This window comes from Mauremys mutica, chromosome 3 (assembly GCF_020497125.1).
Source record: "Mauremys mutica isolate MM-2020 ecotype Southern chromosome 3, ASM2049712v1, whole genome shotgun sequence".
In the NCBI taxonomy this organism is placed as follows: Eukaryota; Metazoa; Chordata; order Testudines; family Geoemydidae; genus Mauremys; species Mauremys mutica.
The window spans coordinates 74,343,588-74,363,093 of NC_059074.1; the positions used below are offsets into that span (position 1 = coordinate 74,343,588).

The 19,506-nt window shown below is 40.5% G+C and overlaps 1 protein-coding gene across 2 annotated transcripts in view; it reads right to left on the reverse strand.

Annotated features, from left to right (window-relative positions):
• Positions 1 to 1,577: 1,577 nt before the first annotated feature.
• Positions 1,578 to 19,506, reverse strand: part of MMS22L (MMS22 like, DNA repair protein) — a 146,526-nt gene continuing 128,597 nt past the window's right edge. For both annotated transcript variants that reach the window (XM_045010667.1, XM_045010666.1), the window contains exons 21-25: positions 15,147 to 15,358; positions 10,120 to 10,286; positions 8,938 to 9,034; positions 7,770 to 7,937; positions 1,578 to 3,545 (exon numbers count right to left, since the gene is read on the reverse strand). In XM_045010667.1, the coding sequence (XP_044866602.1) occupies positions 3,464 to 3,545; positions 7,770 to 7,937; positions 8,938 to 9,034; positions 10,120 to 10,286; positions 15,147 to 15,358 (726 nt within the window). In that variant the 3' untranslated portion in view covers positions 1,578 to 3,463. The remainder of the gene's footprint in view (positions 3,546 to 7,769; positions 7,938 to 8,937; positions 9,035 to 10,119; positions 10,287 to 15,146; positions 15,359 to 19,506) is intronic.

Genomic DNA, 19,506 nt, shown 5'->3' on the forward strand with positions numbered 1-19,506 from the left:
AAAAGGTATTTTATTTGTATCCAGTTATCAGTGCTGTGTGTCCCAGTGAGAAAAGCCTGCCTCATATGTACACACACAGTAACAGTACTGAAGCAGATATCAGAGTAGAAGAAAGATGTATAAATGAGGCTTTTGTTACACTGACAGCAGCACTCCTGCTAATTTTTTTTTATGAGGGTGGGGGAGGGAAATGACATTTAATGAGCCAATGTAGTAGTTTTGAAAACTTTTTAACAGAAATTTAATATTTGATCAAAATACCATTGAATATTGCAATGATGTGATTACAATCATTGCTGGTGAATAATGTCTTAGAAAGTCACCAGCTCACATATTCATCAAATGAGCTGGACAAAGCGTACACGCGTAAGTCTTGTTGAAGTCCATTAGCAATCCTAGCTACAGTCTTATTCTCTGGGTTTTCTTCTTTATTATGGAAATAAGTCACAAGTGCTATAAAACGCCTAAGCGCAATATTGCTCTAACAATGTACTACAAAACATGGAGACCATTTCTGCTATTGTGTTTTTTGGAGCAGCACTGCTCTATTACTATACAAATGAGGCTCCCCCAGGGGAAACCTGCAAAGGGCCAAATCGCAAGAATGGAGCAAAGCTGGCATAAAAGGACTTAGTGCAGGGCTGAACAGAATCTACAGTCCCTTGCAGGCAGGATGCCTGAAGAGCTGGGTAAAACACCTGCTACTATAAATGGGGAGGAGATACAAATGTGGCCCATTGCTCTCCTTGCATGGGGTTTTGGCTCAGCTGATACACAAATGCACAAATCAGTTGGGAAGATCCAGGCCCAACCAAAATCCCTCTTGCTCTGCAGCTAGCCACAGAGACTCTCTTGAGATCTTCTCCAGGGAACAGAAAAGGATCTCTACCTTGTCTGGGGTCTCCTCTGCAAATGCCCCCCCCCACAACTGATCTGCAGGTTTTGGCCCTTCTGCAGGTGCACAGTGCCTCCCACGCGGTGGCTGTAGTAGCTTATAAATGAAGGGTTTATTTAAAATTATTTAAACCGAAAACTGATGTTTAAAAGGAAGTACTTCTGCTTTTAAAGTGTTCAAATGTAGTGTAAAAGGGTTAAATATACACCTCTACCTCGGTATAACGCTGTCCTTGGGAGCCAAAAAATCTTACCGTGTTATAAGTAAAACTGTATTATACTGAACTTGCTTTGATCCACTGGAGTGTGCAGCCCTGCCCCCTGGAGCACTGTTTTACCGCGTTATATCCGAATTCGTGTTATAGCTGGTGGAGTTATATCAAGGTAGCGGTGTATTTTGTATACACTCATGCAATATTCAGTACCTTAAAGGGTCTTTATTGTGTATGTCTGTTATAAGTTATAGCTGTAGACGGCTGGTTTTAGACTTACTTTAATTTTCCTTCAATGTATTTTAATTCAGCAGCCTTTTTGCTAGTGAAATATTTGGTCGGGTGTTTTGAGGTATACTAGACAAGCCACCCTACCCCATAATACTTGGCAAAAGCCTTGCTCTCTTTATTATCAAGACTGTCAGTCACATCTGTCCCTCTCCACACCAAATAATTAACTACTGTCAAGCAGGCAATCTGGTATAGTTTAAGTGAGATCATGCAAAATGCTTTATTTCTGTTTGCATTAACTTTTTGACAGAGAAGAACAATAATTTCCAAACTAGTGTCTGATGCACCAAGAGTTATGTCACATTTTTATAAATCGTTGCTTTTTTAGACACTTTACAGATAGTATCCACTCTACCTTTAAAAACCTCACTGAACACACCATTAAATAATTTGTTACAATACCTGCTCTACCTATTCTTTAAAAGTCAAAGGGTTTACTTACAGGAAGTAATACTACAGTCAGACATCTGTTCTGCTACCTACTGTGTGATAAAACTCAGATTTTGAAGGCATCTCTATTAATCTCATTTGGAGAGTTTTCTTAAAGGGAAAAAAAAAAGCTTTTTAGAAGCACAAGCCTCTTGAGATGAATAAGACTCCTTCCAGGTGCAGAAGCTTACAACACAAGTTCAATAAGTCACTTTCATAATGAAAAGAACCTCCATGTTCTGCACTATTAAGTAGCCTAAAGAGGCTTTTAGTTACTGCATTATCTGATGTAACAATAGCTGATTTAGGGAAAAGATTATTTGTTTCTACTTGATAGGAGCACTGTAACAAAACAGATGCTGCTCTGAACAAGACTGTAGGGACATTTCTGAAGCTGCTGTAGTTACACACAAAAATAGTTTCTCCTCCTCCCCCATTAACTCTGTAAAGTTAAGGCTGAATAACTTTAAAAGTAGATAACCAATTCAGTGGTGTTGTCAGAAGGTACACACACACCACTTCCCATGCCACAGGAATAACTCTTAGGAATTCGTGTTAATGAGTCAAGTGAAATATGTGAATTCTACAGAATCTTAAATAAAGGTTCCTTAACTTTAATTCTATTCAGAGAAAAGTTATGATGGTCTAGAGAAAGGATCAAGAGATTATCAAGGACACAGTGAGATGTTTGAGAAATCCATTTAGCCAGACTCACCCAACGTTAAACACAGTCTGAACTAACTACAGATTTTGAAATCAGTTCTTCTAAGTGCATCAGCCTTCTCGCTCTCTCCCTTTATCCTTTGTCTAAGTTAAACTATCTAATGAAATTCACATCAAATTTTGTGGCTTTAACTAGATTTTTAATTTAGTTCATTTTAAATCCAGGATAAGAGGAAGAATAGGAAATTACCACTTCAGTCAGAATGGGAGATCTCCTTGATATTCAGGAACCTGAGACTTGCTTGCTTCCTCCCTCCCCCCGGGACAACAGAGATGAGGAATCTGAAAGACCCGAAAGGTTTCAATACAAGAGCAAGGTTAGGACACCTGTTCTCTATTCTGTGCAACACATACACAAGCCTTTCTATTAACGTAAGATAGCCTAACCCTGACCCAGCTTTTGGTGAAGACATTGCATTCACTGAGCTCAGCATACAGACATGAAGTGCCTTTGTGTGCTCAGTATGAAAGCCTGCTGCCTGACCCCCAGAGTTCTACACATCACACTTATTTCTGATCTACAAAACACTCCCATTAAAAGTTTAGAAATTAAAATTTTGTTCAAAACACACAATGTCAATGGGACTTGTGCTAAGTCACTTAGGCTCTATTGAAAATCCCACACATTGTCTTGTATCTTCTTGTGAATTTTAGATGGATGTTTCTAAAATTTAATGAATTTGCAGTATCTTTCGGTCATCAACTGAAAGACAAAATATTTGAATTACTCTTCATATTTCTGGCAATAGTCAAAACGCTACCAATGCTATTGGAAAAACAGCTTAACTTTTAAAAAGCATTAAATAGAATCTATTTGTAAAGATAAACAACTTTGATAGTGCATTACAATAACAGTACAGGCAGTAACAGTGTGCAAACATTTCAGGGGGAAAGAATTAATCACCAATACATTGTTAACTTGTCTCATTTTCCAGTTTTAGTATCTCATTTTGACCAGTTGCTGTAAGGCGAGATAACAGTCTTTTGTAGGCTTCTCTGTTAAAAACAAAAGCATATAATATGTATGTTAAACAATTTCATAGGACTGAAGAGTAAAAAAATACAGTTTTCATGCAAGCTTTTCATGTAAAGTGAGGTAAAACCAGAACTTTTTCCTGCCTCACTTCTGCAATTGCTTTGTTTACCATGAATTTTTAGCGAAGTTTGGCTGAGGGGCAAACAAGGATCGAAGGGCACCTAAGAACATAAGAGCAGCCATACTGGGTCAGACCAATGGTCCATCTAGCCCAGTATCCTGTCTTCCGACTGTGGCCAATGCCAGGTGCCCCAGAGGGAATGAACAGAACAGGTAATCATCAAGTGATCCATCCCCTGTCGCCCATTCCCAGCTTCTGGCAAACAGAGGCTACGGACACCATCCCTGCCCATCCTGGTTAATAGCCATTGATGGACCTATTCTCCATGAATTTATCCAGTTCTTTTTTGAACCCTGTAATAGTCTTTGCCAGAGGATGTTGTGAAGGCCAAGAGTTCCACAGGTTAACTGTGCGTTGTGTGAAGAAATACTTCCTTTAGTTTGTTTGGCACATAGTAAATGGAATATCTTCAAGCTCTAAGTAAACTTTCCTCCTAAGCTAGACACGTCTTTATTTTAAATTGTGTATTTACTTGTCTAGCTGAGGCTCAAAACCATAATCATGTACAGAGCTCACTATGTTACCACATATTTAATTTTTGTTTAGGATATTTTGTATGTAGTTCATGGAGTGGTGGTAGTTCCAAAACAGCACACTATGACAGGCCGCTACAATGGGCTTAGAAAGAAGGTTAAAGATATCACCATATCATTAGTTTATTATCCACTAAGACATTTATGTAAAGAACAGATATGAAATATTTCTGTATTTTTCTTCACAAAATATCCTTCTCAAGCATTTCAATTCTACAAATAGGTTGCATGTATTTGCTGTGATTTTCATGTTAAACCATAACATTTGATAGTGTCATTACCAGTGGAATTTCTTTGCATTGGTTCTGATTTACATGGGATCTGAACTTTAACAAATATAGTGAGCATACATAGAATAATGCAATTATATACATAGATATTTATGCTTAGAGCAGGGGTTGGCAACCTCTGGCACGTGGCTCGCCAGGGTAAGCCCCCTGTCGGGTCGGGTCAGTTTATTTACCTGCCTCCTCCGCAGGTTCGGCCGATCACGGCTCCTACTGGCCACGGTTCGCCGCTTCAGGCCACTGGGAGCCGTGATCAGCCGAACCTGCCAACATGGCAGGTAAACAAACTGGCCTGGCCCGCCAGGGTGCTTACCCTGGTGAGCCGCGTGCCAGAGGTTGCCGACCCCTGGCTTAGAGGATCTAGATCTGAGCAAGAAAGCTTTTTATTAGGATGACTGTATTTTCATTGTTCATGGATAAGGCTACGATTATGTTACGGAAGTCACGGAATCCATGACTTCCAGTGACCTCCGTGACACTGGGGGCCCTCTCAGCTGACCTGCCGTCCTGTAGTGTAAAAAACTGCTATCTATCTATCTGAATGTGCTACTTAGAGTGCACTGAGCATGCTCACAAACATATGCTGAAGCCAGCAGCAGGGGACTCCTGCAGCAGCTCAGCTTCCGTAGGCTGCCACCGGCACTGGCAGGGACCCCTGAGCTCCCCAGCTGCCAGTGCCAGTGGGGACCCCTGAGCTCCCCACCCACCACTGTTAGCAGCCGGTGTCCGCCCCTGCCCTCCCCCCCCCCCAGCTGCAGGCAGAGGGATACCAGAGCTGCTCAGTGGCCACTGGAAAGGGCCCCCACACAGCTCCCCAGCCACCGTCGCTGGCAGGGAGACCCTGCAGCTCCCAGCTGCTGCAGGCGGGGAAAGGTGCTGGACCCTCCTCCCTTCCCATTTTGTCAGGGACAGGTCACGGCTTCCATGATTTTTTGTTTCTTGCCTGTGACCTGTCCCTGACTTTTACTAAAAATATCCATGACAAAATCATAGCCTTATTCATGAACCACCTTGGGTGGACAGGGAAGCACTTTATTAATAAACTTGTATTTATAGAGAAAACATTGTGGAGAACATTAACACCAGATCTTAGAGTATATATTATGAGGTTATTACTAAAGAAAACTTGACAGTTTGGTAATCCCCTAGTATATTCTTAGGGAAGTTCAAACAAACTGTCTTTTTACGCTCTGTTAGCAAATGGATGAGCTTTGCTTTATTGACAGTATAAAAAAATGTTATATAAAAGTGTCTACAGACTACATGATCAAAAGGAAAAACTCAGGAAATTTGAAAATCCTTCTATGAATAGTGGAATAGCAGTCTAACACAGCATGTCCTTATTTAAAGTAGAAGCAACTATTTTTTCGTGGAGGGTAAGAGGGGCTTTAAAAGGAGAGAAACTCAAATATAAAATAAAATATGCCATGCTTTTTATTAACTCCTTTCATTTGTACTCTCTGCAGAAAATAAAACTTGTAGCATAGACAATGACTGAAAAATATGCTTAGACAATATACATATTTTATGAGTTGGAGTTTGTATGAGTATATAAAATACAAAATGAATATAATATTTATAGCCCCAATCCTGCAAAGAGTTACACACTTGCTTAACTTTACACCTTGTGGGTAAAATTCAGACCTCACTGAAATCAATGGCAAAACTTGCAAAGGCTTCAATGGAGCCAGGATTTCACCCTTTCAGTAGCCCTGGCCCCACTCAGCAAGGAACTTAAGCAACAACATAACTTTAAGCACGGCTAGAGACTAAGACTACATCTACGCTACAGCACTTGCAGCTGTGTCACTGTAACGCTTGTGGTGGAGATGCTCTCCTGTTGGCTACACTCCTGCCTCCATGAGAGGTGGCAGCTACGTTGGCGGGAGAAGCTCTCCCAGGATTCTCCCACAGACATAGCATTGTCCATACCTGCGCTTAGGTCAGTATAACTTACGGCATTCAGGGGTGTGGATTATAAACACCTCTTAGTGACGTAAGTTACAGCCTGAGTACCCAGCTGAATAGGAAACACGCATAGTAAATTACATATTTGATCCTTAGCTAGATCAAAAACCAATAAATGTGAGAATAATTGGGACCTATGAGAGTTAATATTCTACATGGTTAAACAAATGTTACACATTTCAATGTGCATATTAAAAAAACTACTAACATTAAGTACATTCAGTATTTTTCCTCCCTTTAAATTTTAACCTCCAGCCCTCTCCTTTCTGTATCAAGGGAATGAAAAGGAACACACTACCTTATTACAGAAAAATACTGCTCCCCCATTATGTTATTCTTACTTTGGTAGGGAAAAAAAAATCCTACCAATCTCTTACTAGTGCTTAGGACCACAGCATGCATTCTATTTTCTTGACTTATAAAAGTGAGACAAATTATACTTTTATGCATGAGAAGATGGAATCGTTCCTCCTCATTTAGAATCCTCTAAGTGAGCATCTTCCTTAATATATGTATCCTGCATGACTGTATCCACTCTACAAGACTGATTTCTTGACCCTTTCTCTCATGCTCCACTGGGAAATCATATATTACTGGTGAAGTTCTGGTTCATTGTAAAGTATATTTTGGTATCATCTTTTTGTTTTAATTTTAGTATTTTCAGTTTGTTATATACAATTAAAATGACTCTGAGAAAGGATTTTTTGAAAGCTCTGAAATCACCAGCTTCTATTTATTTTATTTTATACTGTGTACAAAAACCCTTAAAATTAATCCATGGATATTTCTTATGCCAAGCCTGAATCAGATATTTACACCAAAACTGCAGTATAAATCCTTAAAAATAGGGACTTGTAGCACAATCAAACTAAGGAACTAAATCGATTGTAAGCTCTTTGGAGCAGGGACTGACTTTCTGTTTTGTGTTTGTATCGCATGTAGCATAAAGAGGTCCTGGTCCATGAGTGGGCTCCTAAGTGCAAATGTAATATCAATAACCATTATTTATTTATATGGAAGCCAGCAGGCTCTGCATTAAATTACTGTGTGTGTTTTTGTAAGCTTGGTGTCAAAACATCTGAGAAAGCATTTCACAAAATTCTAAGTTATCTATATGTGCTACAGTTCTAAAAAAAAAAAAAAGGGTAAATTTCTGGCTGAACGTACTTACACATCAGTTACATGAAATCTGTGCTGCAGTCTAAAGTTGCCATCCGTCAAGAGATTACACCTCTGTTGTTCACTGACAAAAAGCAATAATAATACAAAATGTACCTTTGTGCAGTGTTTCTGCCAAGCCCTTGTTTGTGCTCTGAATCCTTCAGGGACTGTGTGATTGTTGGAATCAGACTGATAACTAGGGGCTGATCCAAGACTGCCACTACTTCCAGGATGCTGTAAACCTGATGATCATATACTGTGGTATAGTCCTGGATAAATTGCCTGAAGGAGAAACAGGGGCACTTCATGCAAGGTCAAAACTAGATATAGAGAATGTGCAAAGGAACAACCACCAAAAGAGTCTGATCAGCAGAACCATCTTGAATGCATGGAAATTTTCATTTTATACACAATACTTTAGGGGCTGCATTTTTAAAGGCTAATGCTACAGGATCACCATGTACATGCACACATTTTTACCAGTGAAACTTAAAGCCCGGAGATCCTGCAAGCTGCTCCATGTGGGCTGACCCCTTCATCCAGGGCACTCTGCCCTGAAGCAGGCATCTTCTTGCGTGGAGGAGGTTGCAGGATCAGGGCTTAAATATATATAATAGACAAAATGGTGAGGTGAGGGCATGCAAAATCAGACATAAAATGCCCCGTGAAAAAGTTGCATTTTGTAGCATGTGGGCAGAGCCCTACTGATTTCAATGGGACTGTCCACACAGCTGTCGGCCTGCACACCATAAAATACAGGATCAGGGTCTATGTTTGCAAAATTTCTTTGGGCACTGGGCTCATGCAGTTTATTCACTGTATGTACATGGGAGTGGGATTCATGGGCAATACAATCCTGTCAAGTTTTGTAAAAAGCTCAATTTTCACGGTGAAAAATCTGAATGTCACAAATTAGGAATTTCAATAATAAAAAATGTAAACGCAAAAAAGGTCAGATGTGCCTTTTAATTTAGGTATGTGCACTTTGGCCCCTGACATCATGCTTCACCATATGCCCAAGGAGTTTCTCCCATTATGGTTGCAATACATCCCTCTGTTGTTTGCCTTTCAAAACAGTATGGAATCCACAGGAAAATTTGGTTTTTTTCTTTCACTTTTTAGCCAACCAGTATTTTAAACCACTGCCAAGAATGCAATAATTTAAGTACCATAAACAAGTAACAGTGCATTAGATTAGGGATAATTAGTTATTTAAAAAAATATGTTTGCTGTCAAATGCTTTGCAAAAGCTGCACTGCCAGTTGGCATATTTTCTGGTTACCTAAACACAGAAGTTAGTTGGGTGGCAGGTTCTCTTCCCGACCCTGCTTGGCAGCCTTCTACCATATACTGCAGAATCTCACTAGATAGTTTTTTTACTGTAAAAAAAAAAATTGCAAGATTCACAGGTTAGGTTGGCTATAAAGAACAGAAAGAATCACAGACTTATTCAATAGAAAAGGGGTTTCTCAACCTTTTTCTTTCTGAGGCCCCTCCAACATGCTATAAAAACTCCATGTCTCACAACAACTGTTTTTCTCCATATAAAAGCACTAAGGGGTCGGAAGCAGGGCAATTGCCCGGGGGCCCATGCCACAAGGGGCACCGCAAAACTAAGTTGCTCAGGCTTCAGCCCCAGGTGCTGGAACTCAGGGCCTCAAGCTTCAGTCCTGCATGGTAGGGCTTCAGCTTTCTGCCCTGAACCCCAGTGAGTCTAGCACCAGCCATGTTTGGCAGATCCCCTAAAACCAGCTCGTGGCCCCCCCAGGACCCGTGGTTGAGAACCACTGCAACAGAACTCTTACCTCCCCACTGTTATGATTGAAATACACAGATTTTAAGTACTGTCTTTTTAAAAAGAGGGAAATGTATATTTTAAGCATTGTCCCCTAAAGACGTACACTCTCCATGGAAAGGGAGGTATATATTTCAGTTTGGGTTTTGTTTGTAGTCTTTAGATCATTCCCACTCTGAATGAGAAGGAAGCAATCAGACCATTCTACCCCGCTCAAAACTGAGAACAGGAACTATCAACTATCACCAACAGTACTATGGTCTTCTTTCTCTCCCTCTCTCTCTTCTCCCCCTGCCATCTCCACCCCCCCCCCCCAAAAAGTACTCAAAAACTTCCACCCCGGTTTATGTGGGATAATACTCATTTGCAAAGCTGATTTTCTTCTTTTATAAATTTGGAGCTGTATTCAACCCTGGGTTATGTTGGGTTTCTGGTCTTGGCAGAAAGTCATCCTACAGAGGGTCATGGCAGTACAAAACTTAGGCCCTCTCTTGAAGCATGAGCTGGCGAACGCTGGCTAATGCAATTGCAAACTGGATGGTACTGGTTGGGAATGTGCCGCTACCACTCTCTGCAGTGTAATAAACCTACCTACTCGGATGAAAAGTGCTCAGTAAGTATAAAATATTACAAATGCACAAGTATATTTAAAGTTAACAAGCATCTCACCTTGTGTTTCATTAACTAATACCATGCATTTCAACAAAGCAGGGAGAAGCAACTCAATGTCACATACTTCAGTGCTCTTGGTTCTTTGAAATACTTGAAGGATGAAAGCCAGAACTGAGGCCAGGCGAGGAGGAGGGGCGTTACCTTTGAACTGGAGGTAGTTTTCCCTGGAACAAAATAAAGCTCAGTCTATAACTTATTTTTTCATTAAGCAATGGTACAGCAAATAAAATATTACATCCTTTATATCGAGTATTGTCATATATCACCTGAGGGCCATTAGTAGATTTCTATCATTATGTAAGATCAGCTACTGGCTTCTCTTTGTCTTAGGCCTGGTCTACACTAAGGGGGGGGGCCGGCCGAACTAGGGTACGCAAGTTCAGCTACGCGAATAGCGTAGCTGAACTCGAAGTACCCTAGTTCGACTGACTTACCCGTTCAGATGCGGCGGGGTCGAACTCCGCGGCTCCAAGGTCGACTCCGCCACCGCCGTTCGCGGTGGTGGAGTTCCGGAGTCGACCGGAGCGCGCAGGGAGTTCGAACTATCACGTCTTGATTAGACGCGATAGTTCGAACTCCGAGAAGTCGAACTCACCGCGTCGACCCGCGCGGTGAGTATGGACCTGCCCTTAGAAATGATTCACAATTAGCGTGTCCAGATGTCCTAGTTTTAAAGGGACAGTCCTGATATTTGGGACTGCGTCTTATATAGGTGCTTATTACCCTCCCACCCCATCCCAGTTTTTCACACTTGCTATCTGGTCATCCTACTCACAGTTCAGCAGAGCACCACAACGTAGGGGCTTGTAACTCACCTATTGTTGTGCTAACCCAGAAATGGCAGTTATCACAATTATGGTCAAATGCTCAAATATGTCTACAAAAGTTGAATCCACACAAAAAACGGACAACTTTTGATTGTGCAAAACCCAATTATACACATGCAAATGGCTACTTATAAGCAGTAATACCCAAGGACATATCCTTAAATGCATAAGCTCTTTTCAAATCCACACCATATTTGACCCTTTGCATTTATGCTCTGTGGGCAAACTTCTCCTCAGATCCCCAATTGAGATCTCCACTCCAATTGTCTGCTCTCCTTAAACATACAGAACTCCCATTGTGTAAGTTGACTTTTTCCTTTGTTTCCAGGAAACATCCACCAGATTTCCAAGGACAAAGTATCCGGAACAGCGTGACCTTGAAAACAGATCTCCAAAATATTTTAAGAATTCTTAGTCACTTATTTTATTTCTTACATGCTTTCTGGTTGACTAAAACCCTAAGAACTTTAACTATTCACAGTCAATATGGTTTGAAGTAATATTAACACAGTTGCTACTACTTCATCTTTGCAAACATTATATTGTAAAGGGATAGACAACCTCTACCTTTGCTCAGCCAGAATAAATACAGCAGGCTCAAATATAAAATTGGTTACAAAGACAAATGGTAACTGGCACCCTAGGGCAGGAATGAATTTTGACAGCAAGCACATTTTAAGTGTTCCAACTTGATTATTGTTTTTCACCCAGAAGATGCAAGAATCTGAGCCCTAGTTAGTCTGAAATTAGGAATGAGTTTATTGAAATATAAAGACAACCCTTTGATTTTATGAGCTCACGAGAAAATATATGTAGTACAATAACATAACATTGCATTTACTCATCAGGTAATACAATAACTTATGGAGCATGCAAAATAACTTTCCAGATATCTAACACTAGCTTAAAAAAAATATTACCCATGAAGAATAAGGCCTGGTTTACATTGGTATAGCCATGTCTCTCAGGGATATGAAAAATCTATACCTGAGAAACGTAGCTATATCAACATAATCGCCAGTACAGACAGCACTAGAATTCTTCCCTTGACCTAGCTCCCACCTCTTGGGGAGGTGGAGTACCTGCGCTGAGAGGAGAACCCCTGTCGTCAGTGGAGGCAGTGTCTACACCGAAGTGGTGCAGCTGCACCGCTGAAGCATGTTAAGTGTAGTCAAGTCCTAAGTCAGTTAATAAGTGCAACATTACAAAAAGTTCCAGTGAAACTGAGTACAAGGCATTACAGTACACACTCCTCTGGATCTGTCAGCCTGTGCAATGTTAATTTGCCCCCTCCCCCATTTATGCATTATGATACAGTGTTTAATTACATAATCACATACTACTATTCTTCCAGCCCCTGTTCCCATCCCCGTTGGCTCCCAGTCACAGTCTTACTCCCCAGGCTCCTCAACTTGTTTCAGGCCTGGTCTACACTAGGAAATTAAGTCAGTATAACTACGTTGCTCCAGGGTGTGAAAAATCCACACACCTGAACAATGCAGTTAAACTGGCCTAACCATCCAGTATAGACAGCACTAGGTTGACAGGAGAATTCTCCCAGCAACCGACCTACCCTCCTCCTGGGGAGATGGATTACCTACACTGATGGGAGAACTCCTTCATCTTCACTGAAGCGCTATAGCGAACCAGCTGCAGCAATGCTGCTGAAATGGTTTACATGTAGACAAGCCCTTAGTCTACCTTGCTCCAACTCTTTCCTTCCTCATCTCAGCTAGAGCTGGTCAGGAATTTTTCAATGAAATGGGTTAAATCACAAAATGCTGATTCCTTAAAACCAAAACTTTTAGCAGGAACCTATCAGTTTTGACAAAACTTTTGTTGGGAATGTTTCTCAGGTGCAGGATGGAATTTCTGGTCAAAACCAGAGAAAGAGCGTTCCACCACAGAATAACTAACAGTCCAATGGTTAGAGAACTCAGGAGTGTAGGAGATCCAGGTTCAAGTAATTGCTCTGTCTGATTGAAAACATGGATTTACACTTGGTTCTCCCACATCCCAGGTAAGTGCCCTAACCACCAGGCTATTTGGCATTCTGGGGTGCATGGTAGGGGTCTTTCTCTGTTTTTTTCCGACAAATAAATAAATAAATTTAAAAAATGGAAAGATCTCTGTTTTGGAACAGGAAAATTTTTGAAATCTCAAAAATGTTAATAGGCCTGGAAAATTGTTTCCCACCCACCCCTACTCCCAGTCTCCCCTCTCCCTGGTTCCTTGCCCAACCAGTCCCAAACGCTCCCTGGGTCTGATCTGAACCCCTCAATCCACCGGCTCCCAGTCCCCATCTCCCCTACCTGCCTCCCAGTTTCTTTGTCCAGTAAGCCCCAGTCTTCCCTACCCGACCCCATTGTTCCAGTTTCCCCTCTCCTACCATTCTTCTTTTTCTCTCTCGCATCAAAGCTCTTTGTTCCAATCTATTCCCTATGCCTCCCAGTCTGGCTCTTGTCCTCTCTGCTATAGAATCAACCAGCTTTTTCCTCCATGCTGTCTGAGCCAGTGGGAAGGTACTGAGAACACAAGAGAGCCAAGATCTCTGTTCCAAGTTCCAGTGTCCATAAGTAGCCCAGAGCAGCAATCACAAGGAAAGTCATGCTCTGCCCCAGGATGGATGGAATCTTTGGGGAATTTAGCTGTGAAGCTCTAGAAAGTTTCTACTGAACATGTGTGAACTGTGATTTTTCCAATGGCTTATAATGTAGCTAAATTTGTGGGGATTTTTCCTGACAAAAAAAGCCACCCTAGTGCCAAAGTTCAAGCCCTGGCTCAAAGTATAGAGGCATTAGAGCGTCTCAAAGAAAAGGTCACCAGATTTTTTTAAAATGGGCAAGCCAATGTATTTTTCCCTAGCCTTGTTCTAGGGTTTGTCTGAAATTTTCCAGATATATTTAATCTGAGGCAAAAACCCAGCATGTAAAATTTCAGCCCAAAAGTTAAAAATTTGGCAAACTTTTAAGCAACTGAAAACAGGGTCTTATAATGGGAAGTGTCAAACAACCTTAACAACAGGCAATGCTGTAGACCTATCTATAATAATAAATAATAGATTATAACACCACCACCTTCACTAAACACTTATGAAGTGCTTTTCATTGGTAGATCTCAAAGCACTTTACAGAGGTGGGTGGAAATATTATGCCAACATTACCTATAAAGTAACTGAGGCACTGAGCAGTGAAGTGATTTGCCCACAGTTAGAGTCAACAGCAATGCTCTAAGTAGACCCTGATCTTCTGCCTCCCAGTCCAGTGCCCCATCAATGAGCCAGACTACCTCTGATATTATCTGTCACATTAATTAGAGGTTACAATACAGTATCGAGTTTCTCAAGGATTTGATTGAGGGGAGTAGGTAGTAAGTTTATTTCGTGTTTGGGGAAGAGTACATTCAGATAGTTTTGTGGTGTTTTAATTGTTAAATTCAAGCTGCTGTGCATGTGCTCAGAGGCTAAGGGTAAATTTTAAATGAATAAATAACGGCCCCAGTGCAAGACATTTTCCGTCTCTTCTGTTCTTTATCGTGTCTGCTCCCAGTTCACAAGAACCAGGATCTCTGATGAACTATTCAACGGAGTCCTGAACTGAGGTTCATTTCAGAGTCTCTATTCTCCCTGCTGTTTTCCAGCCTGCACATTCAGGAAGTAATAGACCAAAAATAAAAATATTTGCACTGCTTTATCTTTTTCCCACTTCAACCTCATTTAAAATAAAACTGAAATAAACCAGCATAATAATGTACAGTATTTGACATGAGAACTCTTTTCACACAGAAGTCACTAAAAATGTAAATCCTGTAGACATTCATACAGCTCTTGTTTATTCATCTAACAAAAACAAACAAAGACATGCCACCTGAAAATTATACTCTTAGCTGGTCTGTATAATCTGTGTTCTCATTACACTTATCCTCATTTCCCCCACCATCAACCACCTTCTGATGTTTGCTACAGCTAACTATTGCATCTTGACTTAATTTAGATTAAAAGCTCTCTGGAGCAGGGACTGTCTCTTATGTATTGTACAACACACAGCACATGGGGCCCAGATCCAGACTGTGTGTGCGCTACTTCAATATAAACAATAATAATAATAATAATTAATACCATTGTCCCCCCATGGATTATTTGGGAAGAAGTTAAGTCTAGGTGTCTACAAACTGGCTTAGTCCTTCTTCAGGCCTTACTTTATGACATGCGCAGTGGTCTTCCGCAGATGTAAGGTCTGTGGGATGGTAATAGAATTGCATAATGCCAGCAGCATGGGATGCTGTCCAATTCCTGGAGAAGATGGTGAAGGAGGGAGAAAGCGCCCAAAATACTGCTGAATAACGCTTCCTAGCAGTTGGTTCAAATAGGCACCTTGAGTTTGGGACTGACAGCATATAAAGGACAAGCCCTGTGGAAAGTAAAAAATATTAACAAGTATAAATATAAATAAATGTCCAACACTCCCCTTCTAACTTCTGATACCTAAAGCTGTGTGTGAGCTATTGCTGCATGCAGAATGGTAACTGTGGCTCACACGTTCACTGCATAACTGCATCTGATGAAGTGGGTTTTAGCCCACGAAAGCTTATGCCCAAATAAATTTGTTAGTGTCTAAGATGCCACAAGGACTCCTCGTTGTTTTTGCTGATACAGACTAACATGGCTACCACTCTGAAACCTGCATAACTAGGGAATCTCATTGCTTTGTAAAGCACGTTGTGATACTGGAGTACGAAAGGCACCAAGCGAAGTTAAATATTGTCCTATTAATGACATAACAGAAAAAGTAACTCTTAGAATAAAGATCTGATAGGCGAGTGTTGGGGTATGACATGAAACAAGTTTGTTTGAGTTAGACGCCAGCTATACTGGATTTTTGGGTAGGGAGGTTGTTGTACCAGTTTAAGGCAATGCTTCCTTCAGCGCAACTTATCCTGGGTACATCACACCTTTCTGCTTTGCACTGGCACAGGCTATCTATTGGTATACCTACAATGTTTAATTACACTGGTGCAGGTACCCCTAATCTGGAGAAGTCCTTACAAGTGAAAACAAACAGCAGAGAGAAAGGAACATCAATGGAAAACCAATTCTGAGAGAGGCCTCCGATCACTACTGTAATAGTTAGTTTATATTTGCTGCAGGATGGCCAAAGTTCTGTTTTCCTACACTTTAGAGTTTCCTTGTGAGACAATCCTTCAGGATAGGATTATAGCAAGGACTGTGCTGTCACTTCTTCCCATAGTGCTTCTACAGCAATCAAGTGTAAATGACACCATCCTAGCTGGCGATGCACTCTCCACAGTGAAGGACCTGGTCATTTTCTCCTAATGGGTGCACTAAGGTTGATAAAATAGGGCTGCAAAGGTGTTTCTCCTTACCTGTTGTTCTACCCAAATGATCATGCTGATTCTATAACAGTCCTATAAAGGTGTACTCGTATCTTATACCAACTCAAGAAGATGCAGACTGAAACTGACCAGAATCACATTGATTTCACTTTGTCCTGGCAATAGGCCAGCTATAAATTTGACTGCTAAAATTATATCAGTGGCAGAGGCATATGTGGGAATGAAGAAAATATTGTATACAACCCAAATTTATATAGGGGTAGAGCCAAATTCACAGCAGCAGTGTTCTGGTCCATAGTCTAGATAAGTTTTAATATTTTTCAGTTTCCAAAATCTGCTCTATGCTATTTTTGGCACAGCATATTCTTTAAATATGATTTTATATTCAAAATTTTGCAGACAGCTGGTCACAAATAGTAAAAACTGAATAATGTTGAAATTTCAAAGTTGTTTTTATTTTAGTGTGTCACTTATTTTTTTTAAATTGAGTTTAAACAAAACTTATTGAAATATTATTTACCAAAACCCAAGACAAAAAAAAAGGGTAAATGATGTCTTGATTATTATTTTTTAATACAAAAAAGTGAAACAATTCAATGTCAATAACTTTCGGTGAAAATGTTTAATTTTTGAAAAAGGCCATTTTTTTCAATGAAAAATTAGACCAGCTCTAATTTTGGATGTAAAATATACAACCCCCCCCCCACAAAAATTAAAAGCAGAAAAAAAGAAATTCAAAGTCATTTAAGTGGCAAGTATCAGAACAAAGTTAGCGCCCTAAGGAAGCTCATGATAGTGGTGTCAAGAGACTATGCAATAATTATTGCTTCTTTTCTTGCTGCCTCTTTCCTCGCAGTGGTTTATTTTATAGAGTAAGGTGAAAAATCATTAGACACACGTAAGAAAAACTGTAGCAGTGTAAAGCCTGCTACAGATTGCTTTTTTACATTGGTCATCATGTAACCAAAACCAAAATTCATTAAAAAACCACAGTGAATAAACTAGGCAGCAAATGTCTGCCCAATGAGTGAGCTGAATAATGTCTTTAGCGAAATTAATATATGCATGTAGCTGTGAAAAAAAAAATCCCCTACCTGTGTAATAGGTTTCTGTGAGAGTAGGTCCATCCCAATGGGTCCTCCTACCTTCACTGGTGACTGACAGGAAGAAGGATGAGTCAGAGGGGAAAAAAAGATAGCCCTATCCTGTCAAAGTTTCATAATGGAGAGTGCACTCAGAAACCAGAAACTTCCTTGGAATTCACACTAATAGCAACCGGGAGACTTCTTGATATTTTCTGGAATTGAGAGTTATTTTTCTGGAGAACAGATGTTTTGGTTCCATTCTCAGAGAAGAGAGAAATCCAGAAACTCAAAAACCAAGGAGCTTAAGGACATGTCTGACAGATAGATGTTGCCTGAGGATAACCCAAACACCACTGAAAGAATGTTTTAAGTGTGTCTTATGTGAAATACATGCAGGTTGTTATTGAAGCTTATTTATTATGGTCTTGTATCTTCTGATGAGATGCTGCACTAGATGTGCATGGAAGATTGCTTCTCATGGCACAGCTGTTAATAAGACTTAAGAGATTCCATATTGAAATCCTTTATTCCAAAAACTAGCACAGCTACCTACAATCTAAGATTACTCCCAAGTCTCCTGAATGCTTCAACACTAGAAACAGGAGAGAAAAGACATTCATCTAGCTGAGCGGAGGGACAGGAAGAACACCACATAACTTGGGAGTACAGGATACACTTGTTTACAGCTTCTCCTTTCCACAGGCTGAAGAAATAATAATATTAACAACTTTAACTATTATTATTAAAGGATGAGATGAGGGAACGCTCCTTGAGCTTGAGAGAAACAAGGCAAATTCTCAGAGCAGCCAGGTGAAACGACAAGAATAATCCACTTGGCTGATAGTATGTTTTCTTATTCTTAGGAAATGGGTAATTCTGCTTCTAAACATATTTAGCCATCCTAACGAAGACAATACCAAAAAGTGTGCCTTTACTGAATGACAGGGATGGAAGCAATTGTTTGTTCTGAAGTTCAGTGACATACTCCACTCGCTAAAAATTTAACAAAAATGTTCACAAAGTTGAAGTGGCATCACTGATTCTAGGTCATCAGTAGCCAAAATAATATGATTTAAGTTGCTTTTAATTTTTCTTTAATTATTTTATGAAAAGATAGAGCTATCTATATCTTGACACCCAAACAAAAAGAACTCTGGTGACAAAAGATTTATTTAGAATTGTGCTGAAGCCTTTCATTCCTGAATCAAATACCTTCCTAAAGATGCTTCCATTTTCCTGTTTGATGGATCAGATAAAGCTACCTCTTCAAAAGACATATATGATTTTGTAGATCACCCAGTAATATGGGAGTCTATTTTTAGAAACGCCCTCAGACCATTTTTCTTCTTAGGGGAGAGTATTATATGCTTTTTGGCAGACGAAGTTTATCACCTCATGGGTGGGTCTTCCCTCTCACAGACCTTTTGCTCTAGATTGGAAATAGTGCGAAAACACCTTTCTTTGGAAGAAAATTCTCTGTGGTAGCAGAATCCTCAGTCAAGTCTAGGGCACTGATCATTAGGTGGCTCATGTCCTCTTCTTTAAAGCGCCTCAGTGAAGAGTCATCAGACCCCGAAGAGGATGCTGAATAAATTTCCCCTGCCTTCTCAAACCTTCTGAGAGAGAAGCTTTGATTTTTTGTGTGTGTGTGTGCGCGCGCGTGCGTGCGCGCACACACACACAAAGGCATGTCAGAATTGTTGTGCAATATAGGGCTCTTTGTTTGGTGACCAAGAGTACTTCTTGCTCTTATAGTGTTTAGAGAAGGCAAGATCTCCATGGAGGCCAAAATAGAGAGTTGATGCAGGGATAGCTCAGTGGTTTGAGCATTGGCTTGCTAAACTCAAGGTTGTGAGTTCAATCCTTGAGGGGGCCACTTAGGGATCTGAGGCAAAAAATCAGTACTTGGTCCTGCATGTGAAGGCAGGGGGGTGGACTCGATGACCTTTCGAGGTCCCCTCCAGTTCTAGGAGATAGGTATACCTCCTATTATTATTATATAGCATCAGAGACTTTGGCTTCACTGAAGTATTTTGCCAGCTCCATATCCTAAGTGGCAAAGTGGATTGAGCAAAAGCTCTGTCAGGTGACTTGGAGAAACATTCATGCCACCAGTGGCC